This window comes from Drosophila bipectinata, chromosome 3L, assembly GCF_030179905.1.
Source record: "Drosophila bipectinata strain 14024-0381.07 chromosome 3L, DbipHiC1v2, whole genome shotgun sequence".
Classification (NCBI taxonomy): domain Eukaryota; kingdom Metazoa; phylum Arthropoda; class Insecta; order Diptera; family Drosophilidae; genus Drosophila; species Drosophila bipectinata.
In genome coordinates this window covers 16,341,008-16,359,031 of record NC_091738.1, presented here as the reverse complement: position 1 = coordinate 16,359,031, position 18,024 = coordinate 16,341,008, and the positions used below count along the sequence as shown (strand labels likewise).

Below are 18,024 nucleotides of genomic sequence, written 5' to 3'. Positions count from 1 at the left end.
TTGGAAAACGGCCATCCTTAAACCTAACCTCCCAGATTTCATATTTTAATTTAAGGTGAATTTGCCAAGTGGTCACAAAAGTTGAAAAATCAAGATGCCACCAAAGAAGCACGACGAACCGGAGCGCAAGCCCCTCATCGGACGCATTGGCACAAATCTCCGCATCGGAATCGTCGGCGTACCCAACGTGGGAAAGTCGACCTTTTTCAACGTACTAACCCAGAGCGCCGCTCCCGCAGAGAATTTCCCCTTCTGCACCATCAAGCCCAATGAGAGCCGTGTGCCGGTGCCCGATGAGCGCTTCGACTTCCTGGTGGACTTCCACAAGCCCGCTAGTGTGGTGCCCGCCTACCTGAATGTGGTGGACATTGCCGGTCTGGTGAAGGGTGCTGCCGAGGGCCAGGGTCTGGGCAACGATTTCCTCTCGCACATCAGCGCTTGTGACGCTATCTTTCACTTGTGCCGCGCCTTCGAGGACCCAGATGTGACCCACGTGGAGGGCGAGGTGGACCCGGTGCGCGATCTGGAAATTATCTGCGAGGAGCTGCGCCTCAAGGACGAGGAGAAACTGCACCAGGCCCTGGACAAGCTGGAGAAGGTTGTGGCCCGCGGCGGCGACAAGAAGCTGAAGCCAGAGTACGACTCCATGTTGAAGATTAAGGAGATCTTGGTGGACCAGAAGCGCCAGCTGCGCTTTGAGGACTGGAATGCCCACGACATCGAGGCATTGAACAAGTATCTTTTCCTGACTTCTAAGCCAGTCATCTACCTGGTGAATCTCTCCGACAAAGACTTCATCCGCAAGAAGAACAAGTGGCTGCCCAAGATCAAGGAGTGGATCGACAAGAACGACCCTGGAGCCCTGCTCATCCCCTTCTCCGGCGCCTTCGAGCAGGAGCTGAGCGAGAAGGATGATCTGGAGCGCAAGGCGTACGAGACTGAGACCAAGTGCAAGAGCCAGCTGGACAAGATCATCGTAACTGGCTACAAGGGCCTACAGCTGGAGTACTTCTTCACCGCTGGACCGGATGAAGTTAAGGCCTGGACCGTGCAAAAGGGAACAAAGGCCCCGCAGGCTGCTGGACGCATCCACACGGACTTCGAGAAGGGCTTCATCATGGCTGAGGTCATGCACTTCGAGGACTTCAAGGCGGAGGGCAGCGAGGCGAACGCCAAGGCGGCAGGAAAATACCGCCAGCAGGGCCGCAACTACACTGTCGAGGATGGCGACATTATATTCTTTAAGTTCAACGCCGGCGCCGGTCTGAAGGACGCCAAGAAGAAATGATACCGTCTGGCAGCCCTCATCGCTATGTCAACTATTCTGTACATTAATTTGATCCTATACTCCCAGCTGTTTTGCTTTGCCTGAGAGATTCGATGAAATCTCTCCGCTTCGCAAGGACGTTCACCCCGATAATACAGGCCTGAAATGCATTTTGAATGTCCTTTTGTACGTTATTTAAACACGCTTATGACACCTTGATCCTTTGTTTTTTTGGAGGAATTACTGTTCGTTGAATATGCCACGTGGAGAGGTTTCTATTATTTATTGATTAATTCAGTTTATAAATAGACATGTTTTATACAAAAATAAATGGAATTGAGCTGAAGAATCAAGAATTTTCAGCTAAAGTCTAAACATTTAGTCATTTGTCCTATACATAAAATGAGAGCTAAAAAAAAAATAAATTAAAGATAAATAAATTTTTATTAGGATTTTATTTCATTTATAAATATTTTTATTTAGAGCTACACATATTTAAAATATTAGGCGGGATGTGATATGATAGTGATGGAAGTCATAGCCACGATATATCGATAACAGTGGCGAGAAAGATGCTAAGCCGCCATCTTTTATTGAAAATATATTTCATCGCTAGACACCAGGGCGTCTCTGACGGCGAATCTTTGCACTAAAATTAAATTAAAAACAAAACACAGTTTGGTAAGTAAAGAAATGTTATAGAGTGCGTGCGTTGGTGCTACCGGGAAGTTAGTAGGCACTTTGGAAATAGTTAGTCAATCAATGTGAGCTAAAAAAAAGAGTTAAAAATCACAAGACGCCTCCACTTCAAGAAATTTTAATCCGCTGAGTGTCGCCACCGCACACTGATGTTTAAAAGTGTATTTCCAAAACTAATTGGCTCCCCAAAACATTGAATAGATATGCCCAGAAAGGCGCGCAAAGTTGCGGAGCCCGAAGATCTGCAGTCCTTCCTCAACAGCATCCCCCAGGAGATCGAGGGCGGCAGCAATGACAAGGTAATGGACAAAATAATGGAAGTCATCGATGTGGAGGACGCTGTCCAGAATTTGATCGAAGAAGTCGAGGAAGAGGCCGTTGAAGAGGTAGAGGAAGAAGAAGAGGAGGAGTTTGATGAGGACAAGTACTTCATAGACGATGAGGGCAACTGCTACATCAAGACGACGCCAAAGATTCAAAAAGCGGTCCAGAAGAAACTCAAGGAAGCAGCGGACAAGAAGGCCAAGCTAAAACGGGAGGCAAAATCCCCGAACAAGAGTGAGCATCATATGTAAATCAGTCTTGAATAAATTATACTAATCAACCCCTTTCCAGCAATCAATCTCCGTCCTGCCACCTCACCGCCAAAAGGAAATGCCAGCAAGGCAGCTCCCATCAGTGTTCGACCCGCCCGGTCGGCAACGAAAGCAGCTGTGGCACCTATTAAGCAAGAAGCTGTGGAATCGAGCCGCGTAACCAGAGGCAGGGCTAAGCTGCAACCTAAAACAGAAAAGGAGGAAACCACCGACCTGCAGAGGGAGCTTGAGGAGCTGGTCGATGACCCCGATATCAACAGCGTGGTTAGTCATTTGGAGGACTATGCTGTGGACACTTCTGTCCTTGGTGGCATAGAGCAGCTCAACCAGGACGAGGTGTACGAGTTCGAGGATCAAGGTCCGGTACCAGAGGCGGAAGACGACTCCTCGAAACAGGACGCTGTACTTACGGAGAAGCAAGTGATCCAAAAGACGGCTAAAGCGCAAGCGAAAGGCGATAGCGGTACCACGTACACTTGCTCCAAGTGTCCCTACACCGCCAATAAGCGGTTCCTGATCACCCGCCACTGCCGCAGTCACGATGAGGAGCCCTCCTTCAAGTGCTCCATCTGCGACCGGGCCTTTCGCACCAAGGCCAGCCTGGTAAACCACATGAACACGCATACCGGCACCAAGCCTCACAAATGCAAGTCCTGCGACAGCGCATTCGTGACCAGTGGCGAACTCATCCGGCACACTCGCTACAAGCACACCAAGGAGAAGCCGCACAAGTGCTCCGAGTGCAACTACGCCAGCGTAGAGCTGACCAAGCTGCGTCGTCACATCACCTGCCATACGGGCGAGCGTCCCTACCAGTGCCCCGACTGCACCTACGCCTCCCAGGACATGTTCAAGCTAAAGCGTCACATGGTGGTCCATACGGGCGAACGGAAGTACCAGTGCGACATCTGCAAGGCGCGGTTCACGCAGTCCAACTCCCTAAAGTCTCACAAACTCATTCATACGGTGGTGGACAAGCCCTCATTCCAGTGCACCTTCTGCCCCTCCACGTGCGGCCGCAAGGCAGACCTTCGCATCCACATCAAGCACATGCACACCGCCACCAAGCCGCTCAAGTGTCGGCGCTGTGGCCAGGAGCTGCCCGATCGCTATCAGTACAAGCTGCACGTGAAGTCGCACGAGGGCGAGAAGTGTTACCGCTGCGAGCTCTGTCCATACGCCTCGGTGACCAAGCGGCACCTGGACTCACACATGCTCGTCCATCTGGACGAGAAGCCCTTCACTTGCGATCTGTGTCCGCAGACATTCCGCCAGCGGCAGCTGCTGCGCCGTCACGTGAACCTCATGCACAATGACAACTACGAGCCGCCGAAGCCTCGCGAGAAAGTCCACCAGTGTCCGAGTTGCCCCCGGACCTTCACCCACAAAGGGAATCTCATCCGGCACATGGAGGTGCACGACGACTCGGTGAATGCGCGCGAGCAGAAGAAGCGCCTGAAACAGGGCAGAGATCTGCGCATCCTTCCGGATGGCAAACTAATTGATCTCAAGGATGACAACGCACTGGCTGACGACAGGGAGGAAGAGTGCTACGACCTGGCGGACATCGAGCCAGATGAGGAGGAGCTCCCCCCAGAGCCAGAGCCGGTAACAAGGAAGACCGTTACAAGGTCCCAGCCGGTGATAATCAACAAGCATGCCAGGAAATCGGGTACTTACAGCAAGAAACCCGTGATTATAAACAAGCAACTGCGCTCGCAGAGCAAGACCAACACGTTCCACATCAAGGAGGAGCAGGATACCTCGGACTTTACGGTGCAACTGCAGGACGACGACGGCCAGGTGATGGTGGTGGAGTTGATAAATGGCGCCGAGGAGGTGGTGGTGAAGCGAGAGCCAGGTGGAAACACAAACATCAGTGCCTCCAACTGCTTCGGCTTTGAGGTTAGTCCAGCAGTCCCTTGAGATCTTGTGGTTTCTCTAACTTTTCTTATACTTTCAGGAGGATGGCGAGTTCGAGGAGTACATAGATCAGGATAACGAGGTGGAGGCCGAGTCGCAGGAGTTCCTGCAGCTGATGGACATGATAGAGCAGGATGTGTAGTCCCTTGTTGAACCATTATGTTTAGTTATTCCTAAGCTTAAAGTTAAAACTCTTAAATTTAATCGAAATTAAGTAATGTAATAGCATTAGCGTGCGGTGTTCAGTTGACAACTTTGCATAAATATTTATTTAAATACATACGTATATATGTATACATATATTTCAATGTTACTTCAATAATGGTATATGGGCAAAATGTTAGCTTTCGGGCGCTTGTCGGTCGATCGCTCCGGTCCGGTCCGGTCCTACCATAAAATGTTTGCATAGTTTACAATTTGTTTCATTATCGCTTCAGCAATCGGGTTAATCCTCCTTTAGTTTAGGTTTTTAGTTTCAAGTGTATAACTACAATAAAAATATATATATATTTATATATAATATATATGTATATATACTTTAGGTGGTGCAATGTGCAAAAATCTGCTGTGCAGTGCATCATTATCATTATTTGCAATATATACTATATATACTTGTAGGTTTTTTTTTTTGTTGCATAGTTGTTGCATAAAACGTTAACAATTTGTTGTTAATAGTATAAATGTAATTAATGTATACGAATTTAATGGTTCTGTATAACAATTAAAATGGAACAACGTCGATAAAGGAAGTTTAGTTGAAGAACGACACTTAGAAATCGAAAATTGCTTAAAGGATCTTCATCGAGTTACGAATACGAAACACACTTAGAAGTACGAGAGCCTAAAAAATTGCATTTATCCTATAACTAAGTTAATGCTCTGCGAGATTAGCTGGACAGGGGAGAGGATGCTGCTCAAATCCGGGCATCAAACTAAACTAAAAGTCGAACTAACTAAAACATAAACAAATTCTTGGAAAGCTGTGCTATGGCTCTGGCCAGCTCGCTGCTATAAGCTTGGCTTATACTCTTTACTTTTGGCTTAACAACTTTGTGTAAGGCTGCTCTTGGCTTTGTCTTCCAATTCCATATCCATATCCATATATATTTCCTATTCCATCCTTTCTCGAGGGATATGGTTTGAAATAAAACGTGGCGCAAAGGGAAACACAAATATGAATCAAAATATTTTAAGTTTCTGGAGAAATCGCAGCAGGGTGGCTGTGAGGCAGCTGGCCTGGTGCTGGGGCTGACTCCCCGATCCCGGGTTGGCGGCAAAAGAGGCTCTGGCTCTGCCGTTGGCAATCACAATTCACAATTGCTCCCTCTTTTGCCTCTTTGGCTGCTAATTGCAATTGAGCGTGTTCTGGTTGGGGCTGGTCCGGGACACGTTGTTGTGATTGATCTGGTTCGACTGCGTGATGCTGGCGCTGTCGCTGGTCTTCCACGAGAGTAGTTTGTTTAGCAGCCGGTCCATGTACGGATTGCTGCCCAGTCTGGCCACCTAAACGCCATGAAAATGGTCAACCATTAGTCGTTGAAGTGAGGGGGAAACTTCAGGAACTCACCTCCGCTCGGGCCTCCGCATCGAGAGTCTCCAGAACCTTGCGTGTATACTGAAAGCTACCCAGCTTTTCCAGCAGGCTGATGCAGTACTTCTTGACCTCAATGTCGTGCGTGCGCTGGCGTAATATGTCTGTGGATACAAGTCGATGAGTGGCGGGCCTAAGGAGAGCTAAGGTCCAGACCAGAGGAGGACTTACGTAAAACCTGTTTATCCTGCTTTTGGCTGCGCACCGCATGGATTACCGGAAAGCCGAACTTGCCCTCCGTCAAGTCCTCGGCGAAGCTCTTGTTCTCCGTGTACTGCCCACGAAACGGGTCATTAGTTCTAGTTTATTTTTTAAAATCTTGCTAGTCTTGTTGTTACCTCCTTTAGGCTGAGATTACAGTAGTCGTCGCGTATCTGAAAGTACAGGCCCAGAATGGCAGTCAGCTTGGAGTAGTCCTCCTTGTTGGTGCTGAACAACTGCATCAACCGGATGGCCAACATGAACAGGCCCCCGGTCTTCCGCACCGTCATCAGCTTGTAATCGGATTCCGAGGGGCAGGTGAAGCTGTCGCGCCAGTAGATTTCCATACCCTGACCCCGATGCAGTTCCAGCAACTGTTCCGTATACACTTTGGTGGCCTGTCAATAAAAATACTTTCAAGTTGAGTGGTCACACCAGCAGGTTAGTCACCCCACCTCTGGATGTCCCAGCTGTTGCACCTTCTCCAGGGCCAGGAAGAGGGCATAGTTGGCTGCGTTTATCGTGCTGGCCACTCCGTAAATGGAATGCGCCACCGGCACACCTCTGCGAAGGATCGAATTGTCTTCAATATCATCAATGCTGCAAGTTAGTACCAAGAACACATATAGAAGAGAGCTGTGAGTGACCAAGGCAGTTGCAAGTCTGTATAGTCTTAGATCTAAGGCTAAGGTTTGGGGTTAGTAGTTCTACTGGAAGGGTTATCAGTTGGGGTGCATTTCTAGCTGTTTATAAAATATGGTAATACCTCGTTGGGCACCCTGCCTGAACATACTAGACATAATAGATGTATATGCATAAATTCAAGCCCCGCTTTAAGGCCGCCATCATCGCTTCAATAACTACAATGCCCGGCGGGTAAAACGAGCTGGCCACCAGCCCCAACATTTGCGTAATTAAAAAATGTTTGCGCTCCGCCAAAGCTGGCAAAGCCATTGGTATGGGATTGGATGGTAGCCTGGGCGTTGAAGCGACAACGCACAAAGAGATGGGCTGGAGAAGGAGGCTGGTTGGATGGCTGGGTGGATGCCTGGGTGGCTGGCTACTGGCGAGGAAAAACAGTGGGCGGACTGCGTGGCAAGAGTTGTGACAATGCTTGTCGGACTGACTAACTGACAATGGGCATAAGTACATGAATGACGGAGGAACTGCTGGTTTGGTTGTAAAAAAAAGTGTCAAGTTTTTGCCGATATGAAAATGCATTAAAAAGAAAATAGGACGCCAAGAACACAGGCCACTTGGGGGGCTGACAACGAGAGGGAGTGGGAGGCCTGGGCGTGGGAATGCCGTCTCGGAACAATAGTGGGGATTTTAAGCAGAATTAAGGCCATTTGTGAGTGTTTGGCTTTGAAGAGGAGGCGACAGGTGGCCGCCTCGGGCTGCCAAGAGGGCGGGATTAGCCAGAATGCCTTCTGATTGGAGCCTTGAAGAAGTCTCTCGGCTTTAACTGCTCGCCAGTGATACGAGGCTGAGACTCCAGAAATCCCCCAGGCACATACTTTAATTGAAAAGCGGCAGACACTTCAATTGGCTCGGGTTCAAAGTTTAATTGTGGCATCTCTCGATCTCCCAGGCCCTCCTTCTTCTCTAAAGAAAAATCTAAATAATTTATGCAATTTCGTTTCGGGCAATGAAATGCAAAGAAATTCAATTGTAAACAAAAAAAAAATAAAGCTGCGGGCTCATGATGAAATTTCGGAATTGATTTGGGGGCCTAACAAATGGGCGAAAGAACATTATTCAATATGGCCAAATCAGGTCGCCAGCTGTGGGCCGCCAGAGGTGTGACTCATTCCATTTAGATAAGTATGTATGCTCCTATATGTATATGGAAATGAACTGCCGATGATAAGAACTTCTAGCTAAAACTCTTATGGAGAACTCATCATCATCGCCACTTCCCTAAAAAGTTCACACTCGATTAGGCATCTAGCTGGAATCCATCTAAACAAAAGCAAATAAACAGAATGTATACAAATAGCCGAGCTGTGAAAGGAAGCAAAGCATGCGGGGTGGCATCTGGGGGTTCAGGAGGTGGTATCTCTGGTCTCTGGTGGAGCAAACAATAGGTAAACAAAGCCACACAATGCAGAACCGAAAAACGCAGGCAAACACAAAGGTCAATACTTGAAATTAAAACACGCCACTCATGATTAGTTCGCGTGCAATATCGACAGGTTATATGGAATTGCTATAAATTCCTTAAGCTTATAGTATTTCAAGCATCTTTTGTTTAGAGAACTACTATATACAAATAACACGTAATTAATGGTTTAATTTTGAAAATTGCTTATTTCTATAATTTGGGTTATAGCTTATGACTAATAGGCCAATTATAGGGCAAAATATAATTGATTTATCCTGTTTAGGGAGTTCCCATTAAAGCTTATAACAACCTAAAGCCAAGACTAAAAATATACATTATAATCCATATATTTAATATACTCACAGCAAGCTGGAATTGTGCAGCATCTGTACAATGTCCCCGATCTGCGCCAGCTTCTCGGCCGGTATGAGCAACCAGTGATTGAAGGCCAAGGCCAGCTCCGAGCGGAATTGCTTGCCAGGAATCTGTTGTATGTATGTGAAGGGCTGCAGCAGAATCTGGATACCCCAACCGTGAGTGATGGGTGGAGTGGGTGGAGCAGTGAAGCAGTGAAGCAGTGGTGCGTGGGCCACATGTAAATAAAACCCAAAAAGTGGGCGCAGGAAGTTAATAATGAAGAAGGAGGAAGACAGAGAGAGAGAGAGACAAAGCAGGAGGAGAAGAAGAGCCTGGTTAGCGCGACAACTTTCAAATGGCAAAGTTCAGGGGTCCGGAAGGATTAAGCCGTGGGATAAGTACCTCATCCTGCTCCTTTTGCGTTGATTTATCTTTGGTTTTTTGTAGTATGCTGTTTAGTTCTTCCATTGTTGTTTTTGTTGTTGTTATTGTTGTTGTGAATAGCCTTGCAAGCTAGTGTGTTGTTGTAGAAAGGGGGCGGTTGCCGTTGGGGCGGGGTTGAGGTAGCGTGCTTTTTGTTTACCGCCACACGCGTGACTAGAATTGCTTTGTGGAGCCTCTCGACGTGTTTTCCGATCAACTAAAGGCAATAACACCTAGACCGTGAGACCGCGCACCAAAACACCGCACTGTGGGTCCAAAAACAGAATGTTATTGAAGTTCTTCTGCGGCATGCATTTGTAGTTGTTGGGCTTTCTAGAGATGGTCGGCCGTTAGTGCTATCGATGTTTATAGCTGATACTTATTTATCGCTATCGATTAATCGACCTTTTGTCATCCCTAATTCAGGCCAGGTTGCCTGCGTGGAAAATAAACTTTCTAGCTAGTTTTTCTGTAAATTGTAAACAATAACCAATAAAACCGACTACGAAATCTTTGCGGATATGGCTGCTGCAGTACCGACTCGAGCCAACTGGCACCCAAACATGAAACACAGTGATATGGAGCGGTAGACATGCAAAAACAACAACAGAAAAACAAAGTTCGCCCCTCATGGCTTTTATTATTGTTTTTCCCGCAGATGGATCTGTATTTATCCCGCCTACATCAACAGCAAAAAGACGCGCCAGGAGGGACGCCGGCTGCCCAAGGAGAACTGCGTAGAGAACCCCACCTACATCGAGATCCGGGATGTGCTGTCTGTGACCAACCTGCAGTTCCTCGTGGAGAACATGAAGTACTGTCGCGAGAAGAGCAGTGAGATCCAATTCCGTGGTCGTGTGCGCGTCCAGCTCAGGAATGCCGATGGCACTCTCTTCAACAACGACTTCCCTTCGCGTGAATCCATTATGATCCATATTGCCAGCAAGATCCCCCAGCTGAAGACGCGCCAAAATAAATCTGGCGACTCGTTCCACCAGCAATCCCAACCGCAGTCGAGTGGCTCTGGAAACACTGGCGGCGGTGGTGGTGGCAAGAAGGGTAAGGGCAAGCGCCGCTAATCACTGCCGTCTTGTGGGTCGATGTTGATGTTTCGTTAGTTGGTTTCTTTTGTAATAAACTCTGTAGACAAAGCTATTTCGTGGGGTGATCTTTGGAAAATAATTTACACAAGATGTTCTCACTCTTTGTGTCACTTTCTGTTAAAATTATAGTTTGTTTTTTTTTTCAATATTTGTTATACTTTTCCACTCTTTGGTCAAGTTCAAGTGCGAGAATTCGGCCTTGGCACGCCAAAGTGTGCCAAAAAAATAATTTAAATCAGCTCATAGAACTTTAGAAAGAGCCGCACCCAATTGGGAAATGTCTCAAGATCACACAAGCTCAGCAGAAATTCTGGCGAATCAAAATCGAAAAGAAACTGTCAGTCACGAACATCTACAATTTCACCTGATCAGCGTTATAAAACCGGGTGAACACCATCACTGCTCAACCACAATCCAGTCGCAGTTGGAGCACCCACCACCAAGATGACCGAAAATAGCAGATTTTACCTTTGGACAGTGGCACTAATATTGGTATGGCTGGCCATCGTTCAGCTACAGGTGGCAAGTGCTGAGTCCAATAACTCCACGGTCATAACTATCGGATCGCCCAACGCTGTGGATACTACTTCGGCTCCCCGGAAGGTTAATCCTCTTACGGAAGCTAAGCACGAACGGAATTGCAAGGCACTCTGCGAGCACTGCGGCTGCTTGGGATTCTATTGCGGCGAGGAGTGTCTCTGTGAGTGCAACGATGACAACTCAGACACAGAGTGCATCCGTACCATGCAGGTTAACGCCAAGTTGATGAACAGCCCCTTCGACATCCTCATCCAGGGGCCAAGTAGCAATCGCTTCGTACGCAATGCCCAGCAGTTCGAGCAGAAGCACGAAATGGTGGCCAGGAGTGCCTCCTCATCCAGTCAGCTACCCCGAAACCGTCGTTCCAACATCACAATATACAAGCCGTCCAAAAAAGGATCAAGCCAGTCGACTCCCAATGCTCTGGAGGCCGTGTCCAAGGCGTCGGAGGTGGATCGTGCCAGAAACAAACGGTCGGTGGAGCACTTGGAATGGTTCAATGACTTTGCCGGCTCTTTGGTGCGTCCATCCCCCTTGGGAACTCGCGCTCAGAGGCAATCCAAGCCGGCTGGCTTCAAACGCCAGACTGTAGTTGAGGAACCGACTCCCCTCATACGTAGGGAGCCTTGGTTTCTAGAGCAGAGCATTCCTAGGATGATTCGTCCAGCTCCGCTGAACAAGAAACAAAGTTCTCCCAAAAACAGGAAGAGTTCCTCCCCACGCAGGATAAGCAAGAGTCAGATTTCCAAGAAACAGACGAGGGAGGAACCGGAACGTGAGATTCGACCCCTCCGCGATGCCTTGCAGGTTGTGGAGCGTATTCCCAGAGTTCTCCAGGACACAGTGAACCATCTTTCCGCCGACACTCCTGCTGGTGATATCTTCAGCCTGAACATAATGAACGAGGCTTTGCCAAGAGAGACCGACGATGAAGAGCGAGCCCCGAGGAGGTCAAAAACCAGCTCCCGGGATTTCCGTCGAAACGAGATAGTTCCGGAAGCAGTCACCCTGGCTGCACCAGCGGCTCTAGCTCCTGCCCCACTTGGTTTGGCTCCGCTTCCCGCTGTCCAACCTGGAGGTTTGTTTCCCTGGCTGCGACAACAGCGTCTGAGGCGGCTACAACAGGCCCGAAGAAACATTTAAATTTAATCCTTTCCGATTTATATTTTATCCATTTTATTAATACGTTTTTGTTGTATATTTTTAAGAAATATTTGGAATATTAAACAATAAATATAAATTACTTAATTTCTGTAAAAAATACAAAAATCGAAAACTGTTAAATGTTTTTGAAACAGGACTGATAGTGTAGCATACTTTCAGGCGCTATCTTTTAATCTGTATCTTTTTCTCTGTAGCTCTTTCGGTTTTTTCAAGTCTCCCCCGACTTGTTGCCAACAATTCCGATTCGGAATTCATTATAGGTCTTAGCTGCTTCGCGGCAACAAGTAGTTGCTCCCGAAGTTTCGTTTTAAAACGGAAAAAATTGTTGAAAAGTGCAACGACCGTGAAGTGCCCCACAAAGTGCGTACAAAAAACACAAAGGAATATCTGTGCATGGGGTCCTTTGTTTTGTTAACTGCCAGAGCGTTTCAGCTGCCGATTATTATTACAAAAAAATAAAACTAAATAAAGAGAGAGTAAGAGAGAGCCGATAACAACAAACGATGGCGACTGTCCCCATTCCCCACTGAAAACAAAAACAAACCATACATGCATCTTATTATTTACCCACAAGTGTTCAAGTGTCTGTTTCAACAAAAACAAATAAGTAAATTAACGTACGAGGGCCAAATGGTCACTTGGATATATAAATTTAATAGAAAATCGAAAAAAAATACAACAATGTCGCCTTCAAGGCAGAGATCAACGGTCGCTTTTTTTGTATCTAGTATCTTGTATCTCTAGTATTCCAGAATACCCAGATACTTCCCAGTGTGTTTGTGTGTGTGTGTGTTTGGAGAACCTGAAATCTCACTCTTATGGAACGACTTTGTTGTTGTGTGCATCAATAATTGGAAAAATATTGAATCTGGAATTGATTTATGAAGGCGCGAGTGTGATGGCAACAAGTGATGTATTCGAAATATTCGTCATTGATTGATAAAGCTAATCGCACTAAAACACTCTGAAACAGTTGTTGAATTTGCTTGCAACTAAGCGTGGTTAATAGTACTTACTATATAGAAGAAAAAAAACTTAATCAATGTGCCAGTTTTTCGATAAACAAGCCGATGTAATAAAATGGCAGTTCGCCAATGGGTTTCCTTATCATGCCGTAAAAACAAAAACAAAAGCAAACTCACAGTGATAGTGACTTTGGCTAAATTACGAATACACCCACATACCATACTCTATATAAGTATTCAGTTGCCGGCCCATAATCTCCTCAACGGATTGCCTTTATCTTCCATAATTACTTTGATAACTTCAGCCGACTGTTTCCCATTTTATTTTTTTTTTTGTATTTCGGGAGATTACTTCGAAACGGCTATAAGATAATCCACTCGACTTTCCAGATGTCCAGTAGTACGAAGGGCCCTAAATCGCAAGCTTCTATATAGATCGGTTATATGGCGTTATAAAGTTAATAAACCTTAAATTTTTTGTACTTCCCCCAGCAACCCAATCCAAAATTTGTATTCAAACCCTAAAAACAATTTAATTACTTATTTTTCCAAACAAAATACAACAAACAAGACAATCACTTAAACACGATTATTATTTAATTCTAGAATGACTCTGTGGCGGTAAAATTAAAATAAAAATCCAAAGATTGTATTACGAAAAGTCTAATTAACCACCGATCGATTAGCGGGGACCGCCATGGCTTGTTTTAAACGCCTGGAAACCAAAAGACTGCCCGAGGATGTGGACGATGGCCTCGAGACCCTGGAGGAGTACAAGCAGCGCTGGCGCTCTGTCCGCATCATTTACTTCACAATGTTCCTGATGGCTCTAGGATTCAGCATCATTCTCACCGGCATTTGGCCATTTCTTAAGAAGGTTTATATCTTATGGATATAGCTGGTTCGACCGATATATTATATAAGTATCCTTTCAGTTAGATCCCGATGCCGGCAAGGAGTTCATGGGTCTGATTGTGGCCGCCAATCCCTTGGGTCAGATGATCTTCAGCCCGATCTTTGGCTGGTGGGGCAACAAGCTGGGCACCATCCGATTTCCACTGCTCGTCTCGCTGGCGCTCTTCACATTCGCCAGTGGTCTGTATTCCTCACTGGAGCTGCGTCCCGACAATGTCAAGTACTGGATGCTGGTCTCCAGATTCCTCATTGGAGTCAGCTCCGCGAATATAGCTCTGTGTCGGTCATATCTATCCGCCGCCACGCGGATCAGCGAGCGTACACATGCCGTTTCCATGGTTTCCCTGGCTCAGGTGCTGGGCTTCATCATTGGGCCGACTCTCCAGGCGGCAGTGACTCCTTTGGGAGATGTGGGCCACATTTGGCTAGGGGGTCTTATGCACTTTAATATGTACACTGCATCCGGATGGATCAATGTGGTGATGAGTATTAGCAACTTTATGCTATTCCTCCCATTTGTGTTTCAGGTGAGATTCCTACTCCTACTCCTACAAGGGCTAACCTCTAGCTAATCTCCTCCTAACTTCCTTAGGAGCACAAAATAGCTGCCAGGGAGGTGATGGTCATGCAGGGAGGCACTTCGGAGCGCGAAACCTGGAAGGGCATCAAACCCAACTATCTCTCCGCCTGGACTTTGATCGTCGCCTTCTTCGTTCTGGTCTTCAACTTTGTGTTGCTGGAAACGTAAGTAGAATCTCTTATGGTTTGGCCTTCTCTATAATTATGGTATTACCTTCCAGTCTGGGCACTTCCCTGACCATGGACATGTTTGCCTGGTCCAACGACGAGGCACTCTGGTACATGGGCATCATGATGACAGTGGCCGCCATCGTCTCCCTCATCACCTTCGTTCTAATCGAACCCATGTGCAAGCTGTTCGCCGAACGCTATGTCCTCATCTGGGGCGGCTTCTCGCTCATGTTCCTCGGAAGAGTGCTCTTCGTACCATGGGGTCCTGATCCTCCCAAGCTGGCACAGCCCTTCAACGCCAGTCTCAATCTGAGTTCCGATGATCCCATCTACTTGGGTTGCCCGCCAACGCAGGAGTGGTGCGGCGAGCTGCCGGCCCTCACGCTGACGCAGTTCATCATTGGCTTCGCCCTAACATCGGTTGGATATCCCATTGGAGTGACCCTGATCCAGACCATCTTTTCCAAGGTGCTGGGTCCGCGACCGCAGGGCGTCTGGATGGGCTGGATGACGGGCTCTGGTTGCCTGTCGCGTGTTCTGGGTCCCGTTTTTGTAGGCTCCATCTACACCAGGCTGGGAACCAACTGGACCTTCGGGGTGACCTCGTTCATGATGCTTGTATCGATGCTGGTGCTGCAGTGCAGCAAGTAAGTCTATACATCAAATAATCTTTATGTAATCTTAGTAACCATGATACTTTCCAGTCGTCTCCTGATTCCGCCCACTTTCGAGAGGACACCGCCAGTGGAACTGCTAGAACTAAGAAAATACAATGGCGAAAGAACGGATGACCTCGCCCCGGAGGAGGAAAGCTCCCCCTGACCAACCCAATCGCAGCTTCTAGCAGCCAGACCTTGTGCAATACCACCTCCAAAAGTATCTTGTTCTCAGTTGCAATCCAATCTTAAAATCAATAGAACTATCTGTATATTTTTGCATAACGACCGCTTATGCTCTTTATTGGTAAACATTATTGATGTCCTGCCGATGGGACGAATCGCAGAGTGGGGATGTGTCGTCGTTGTCTAGTCTCTCGGCAGAGTTATGCATTTTTTAGGAGGATGCTACTACAAGTGGTTCTTGATTACTTTATAGTTTAAATTTACGAATTATAGTGTATGTAGGGGGAGACTTAGTAGTATAGGGGGGGCGGGCGTGGTTCACCAGGGCGGCAACCAGAGTTGTGAAAGGGCTGGCAGCAGCATGTGCTGATAGTGGTGATAGTAGGCCGCTGGCGGCCAGCAGAAGAGCCAACAACAGTCCGCGGCGGCACCCCTCGGTGTGTTTGGCAAATGGTAGAGCGTGTGGAACGGGGACATAGTCATGGGATATGCGACCGCCACTCAGCTGCTGCCGTGATAGTAAAACTCATCTCAGTAGGGCGCATATCGGCGACCCGGAGGTGAGGGACCACGCATGCCGCGCGACGAGATCATCCGTTCATCGAACGAGTCCCGGCTAAAGTCCTCATAGCCGTGCGGTGTCGGGGAGCTGCCGGAAAATAATTATGACTTTAACTTGACAAAAAAAAAATAGGAAGATTCCAAGAGACTTACCCATAACGACTCATTCCGTTGCTGCTACGCGGCGGAGGCGGCGATCGGCGACTAAACATCGTATCATATCCACGTGTGACGCTGCACGAACGCAGGCTGCCGCTCAAGGGGGGCGGCAAGGGCATTGGCTCGCGACGCGAAATGGGCGGTGGCGGCGCAAAATCGCGCATACGCGACGTCTGATAGCGGCGCTCATACAGATCCCGGGAATCCTCGAAGCGACGGTCATAGTAATCGTAATCCTGTGGAAATCAAAAATAATTTCAATTAGTTCATGGATCAGTGGCATACGTTGGCGGGATATGTGCCAGGAGGTGGCACTGGTTAATTCTCTGGAGTAACTGGTTGCTGCATTTACCCTAAAGCCATCCATGATGCGGTCACGCAGGAAAGGCGGAGGAGGTGGTGGCGGCGGATACGGATCGCGACCGTACATTCGGTCCCTGTAGCCGCCAGCGCTGAGCGGCGACGGGGGCTCGCGTCCGCCTCCGGCGCTGCCATAGAGGCGCGGACACTCTTTCGACCAATGACCGGAACGGCCGCAACGATAACACTGCTCCGGATCGCCCATGCCCGGCTTGGGCCGTACACGACTCGTTGACACTTGCACTTTGAGCGGCTGGCCGTCAACGACGCGACCATTCAGCTCCTTGATGGCATCCTGCACATCGCCGACACAGTCCAGATGCACGAACCCATAATTGCGCACAATGTCGCATTCGACGACGGTGCCGTATTTTTGGAAAAGTTCCCGCACCTCCGGCGCCCGCGTTTTATCCGTTAGATTTCCCACGAAGATTTTCGTCGTCGGGGTATTCGGGGCCCGTCGACTTTTGGCCGCCTCCACCTTGATGGCATTGTCATTCAACACGTAACCGTTCAGATTCTGGATGGCGTCGCGACCCTGCTGCTCCGTTTCCATGTGCACGAAACCATAGTTCTTCACCACGTCGCACTCAACGACCGTGCCGTACTTCTCGAATAGTGCCCGCAGCTCGGTGGCCTGCGTCTTCTCGTCGAGGTTACCGATGAAAAGCTTGAACGTGCCGGCTCCGGGCATGGCGGCAACGGTTTCAGCTGCGTGGTCGTCCACGGTTCTGTTTGTTACTTGCAAAGTGGGGACTCCCGGAATATGTTATCAACGCGGCGGCGGCGGCGAGGCGGCAGCGGCGTATCTATAAGTCTCGATTAATCTCGGGATATATGTAATTACAATATATCGCGTCAGCGGCAGCGGCACCCACGACGGCGGACACACACACGCGAGACCTCAAAAGTGGAATAAAAGAAAACAGGGAATAGGGCAAAAATTTACGAACCAATCTAATAACGAGCCAATGTACAGGAGCTGCAGCAACAACAACAACAACAATAGTCAGAAGCGCGTAACAAGAATATTTGGAGCCTTCGATCGGTATTTCGATTTTTCAGTTGGCGTTTCTTTTTCTTTTTTTTTCTTTCTTTTTCTTCTACCACACATACACAAAAGAAGATGGCGGCGTTGCGACTCGTTTTCACACTTGTTCCACGGTTGCTGTTTCTTCGGAAAGCGGCGAAAAAAAGAGGGTGGTGAACTTACCTGGTTAAAAGGAACTCTTCGAATTCTTCAAAAGTTACAAATATTCAACTGATGCTTCTATTTTTAAAATTTTTACTGTATTTAGAAGTGCCAAGTAAATTTTCACCAATGCCTTTTTCTGACAGTGTGCCCGTAGCCTACCTAATTATATATACCAGTGATGCTAACTTTTCTAGGGTTGCCAGGCGATAGTAAATATTCAAAACGTCCTAAAAAATACTTAGTTTTAAATTCTTAATTTTAAAAATTTAAAGAAAAATTAATGTCCGTCAAATTAGCGTCGACACCAAA

At 47.6% G+C, this 18,024-nt stretch overlaps 7 protein-coding genes across 11 annotated transcripts; 5 read left to right on the top strand and 2 right to left on the bottom strand.

Moving 5' to 3' along the window:
• The first annotated feature begins 13 nt into the window (after window positions 1-13).
• On the top strand, window positions 14-1,486 carry LOC108121440 (obg-like ATPase 1). Its single transcript, XM_017235535.3, has one exon. The coding sequence runs from the start codon at window positions 95-97 to the stop codon at window positions 1,286-1,288; it is 1,194 nt and encodes a 397-aa protein (XP_017091024.1). The 5' UTR covers window positions 14-94; the 3' UTR covers window positions 1,289-1,486.
• A 331-nt stretch (window positions 1,487-1,817) lies between these two features.
• On the top strand, window positions 1,818-4,781 carry CTCF. Its single transcript, XM_017235537.3, has 4 exons — window positions 1,818-1,948; window positions 2,168-2,524; window positions 2,582-4,467; window positions 4,526-4,781. The coding sequence occupies exons 2-4, from the start codon at window positions 2,170-2,172 to the stop codon at window positions 4,625-4,627; spliced, it is 2,343 nt and encodes a 780-aa protein (XP_017091026.2). The 5' UTR covers window positions 1,818-1,948; window positions 2,168-2,169; the 3' UTR covers window positions 4,628-4,781.
• Window positions 4,782-5,123: 342 nt separating this feature from the next.
• On the bottom strand, window positions 5,124-9,483 carry qm (geranylgeranyl pyrophosphate synthase quemao). 2 transcript variants are annotated; one of them, XM_017235542.3, is made up of 7 exons: window positions 9,141-9,483; window positions 8,745-8,899; window positions 6,733-6,841; window positions 6,415-6,675; window positions 6,248-6,350; window positions 6,053-6,180; window positions 5,124-5,988 (listed from the first exon to the last, which is right to left on the bottom strand). In XM_017235542.3, exons 1-7 carry the CDS (start codon window positions 9,204-9,206, stop codon window positions 5,830-5,832), a joined length of 981 nt encoding a protein of 326 aa, XP_017091031.1. In that variant the 5' UTR covers window positions 9,207-9,483; the 3' UTR covers window positions 5,124-5,829. The 2 variants fall into 2 exon arrangements, with proteins under 2 accessions (XP_017091031.1, XP_017091029.1); XM_017235540.3 differs by having other exon boundaries at window positions 6,733-6,877; window positions 9,141-9,481.
• A 78-nt stretch (window positions 9,484-9,561) lies between these two features.
• Window positions 9,562-10,316, top strand: Srp19 (signal recognition particle 19). The gene is made up of 2 exons (XM_017235508.3): window positions 9,562-9,747; window positions 9,820-10,316. The coding sequence occupies exons 1-2, from the start codon at window positions 9,683-9,685 to the stop codon at window positions 10,238-10,240; spliced, it is 486 nt and encodes a 161-aa protein (XP_017090997.2). The 5' UTR covers window positions 9,562-9,682; the 3' UTR covers window positions 10,241-10,316.
• Window positions 10,317-10,423: 107 nt separating this feature from the next.
• On the top strand, window positions 10,424-12,052 carry LOC108121428 (uncharacterized). Its single transcript, XM_017235507.3, has one exon. The coding sequence runs from the start codon at window positions 10,709-10,711 to the stop codon at window positions 11,945-11,947; it is 1,239 nt and encodes a 412-aa protein (XP_017090996.2). The 5' UTR covers window positions 10,424-10,708; the 3' UTR covers window positions 11,948-12,052.
• A 179-nt stretch (window positions 12,053-12,231) lies between these two features.
• On the top strand, window positions 12,232-15,538 carry Cln7 (CLN7/MFS domain-containing 8). 4 transcript variants are annotated; one of them, XM_043212570.2, is made up of 6 exons: window positions 12,232-12,328; window positions 13,540-13,810; window positions 13,869-14,375; window positions 14,441-14,592; window positions 14,649-15,245; window positions 15,303-15,538. In XM_043212570.2, the coding sequence occupies exons 2-6, from the start codon at window positions 13,631-13,633 to the stop codon at window positions 15,418-15,420; spliced, it is 1,554 nt and encodes a 517-aa protein (XP_043068505.2). In that variant the 5' UTR covers window positions 12,232-12,328; window positions 13,540-13,630; the 3' UTR covers window positions 15,421-15,538. The 4 variants fall into 4 exon arrangements, with proteins under 4 accessions (XP_043068505.2, XP_070135846.1, XP_043068503.2 ...); XM_070279745.1 differs by lacking the exon at window positions 12,232-12,328 and having other exon boundaries at window positions 13,423-13,554; window positions 13,620-13,810; XM_043212568.2 differs by lacking the exon at window positions 12,232-12,328 and having other exon boundaries at window positions 13,456-13,810.
• Window positions 15,503-17,883, bottom strand: lark (RNA-binding protein lark). The gene is made up of 4 exons (XM_017235552.3): window positions 17,734-17,883; window positions 16,513-17,423; window positions 16,155-16,396; window positions 15,503-16,089 (listed from the first exon to the last, which is right to left on the bottom strand). The coding sequence occupies exons 2-4, from the start codon at window positions 17,212-17,214 to the stop codon at window positions 15,972-15,974; spliced, it is 1,062 nt and encodes a 353-aa protein (XP_017091041.2). The 5' UTR covers window positions 17,215-17,423; window positions 17,734-17,883; the 3' UTR covers window positions 15,503-15,971.
• Between the last annotated feature and the right edge of the window lie 141 nt (window positions 17,884-18,024).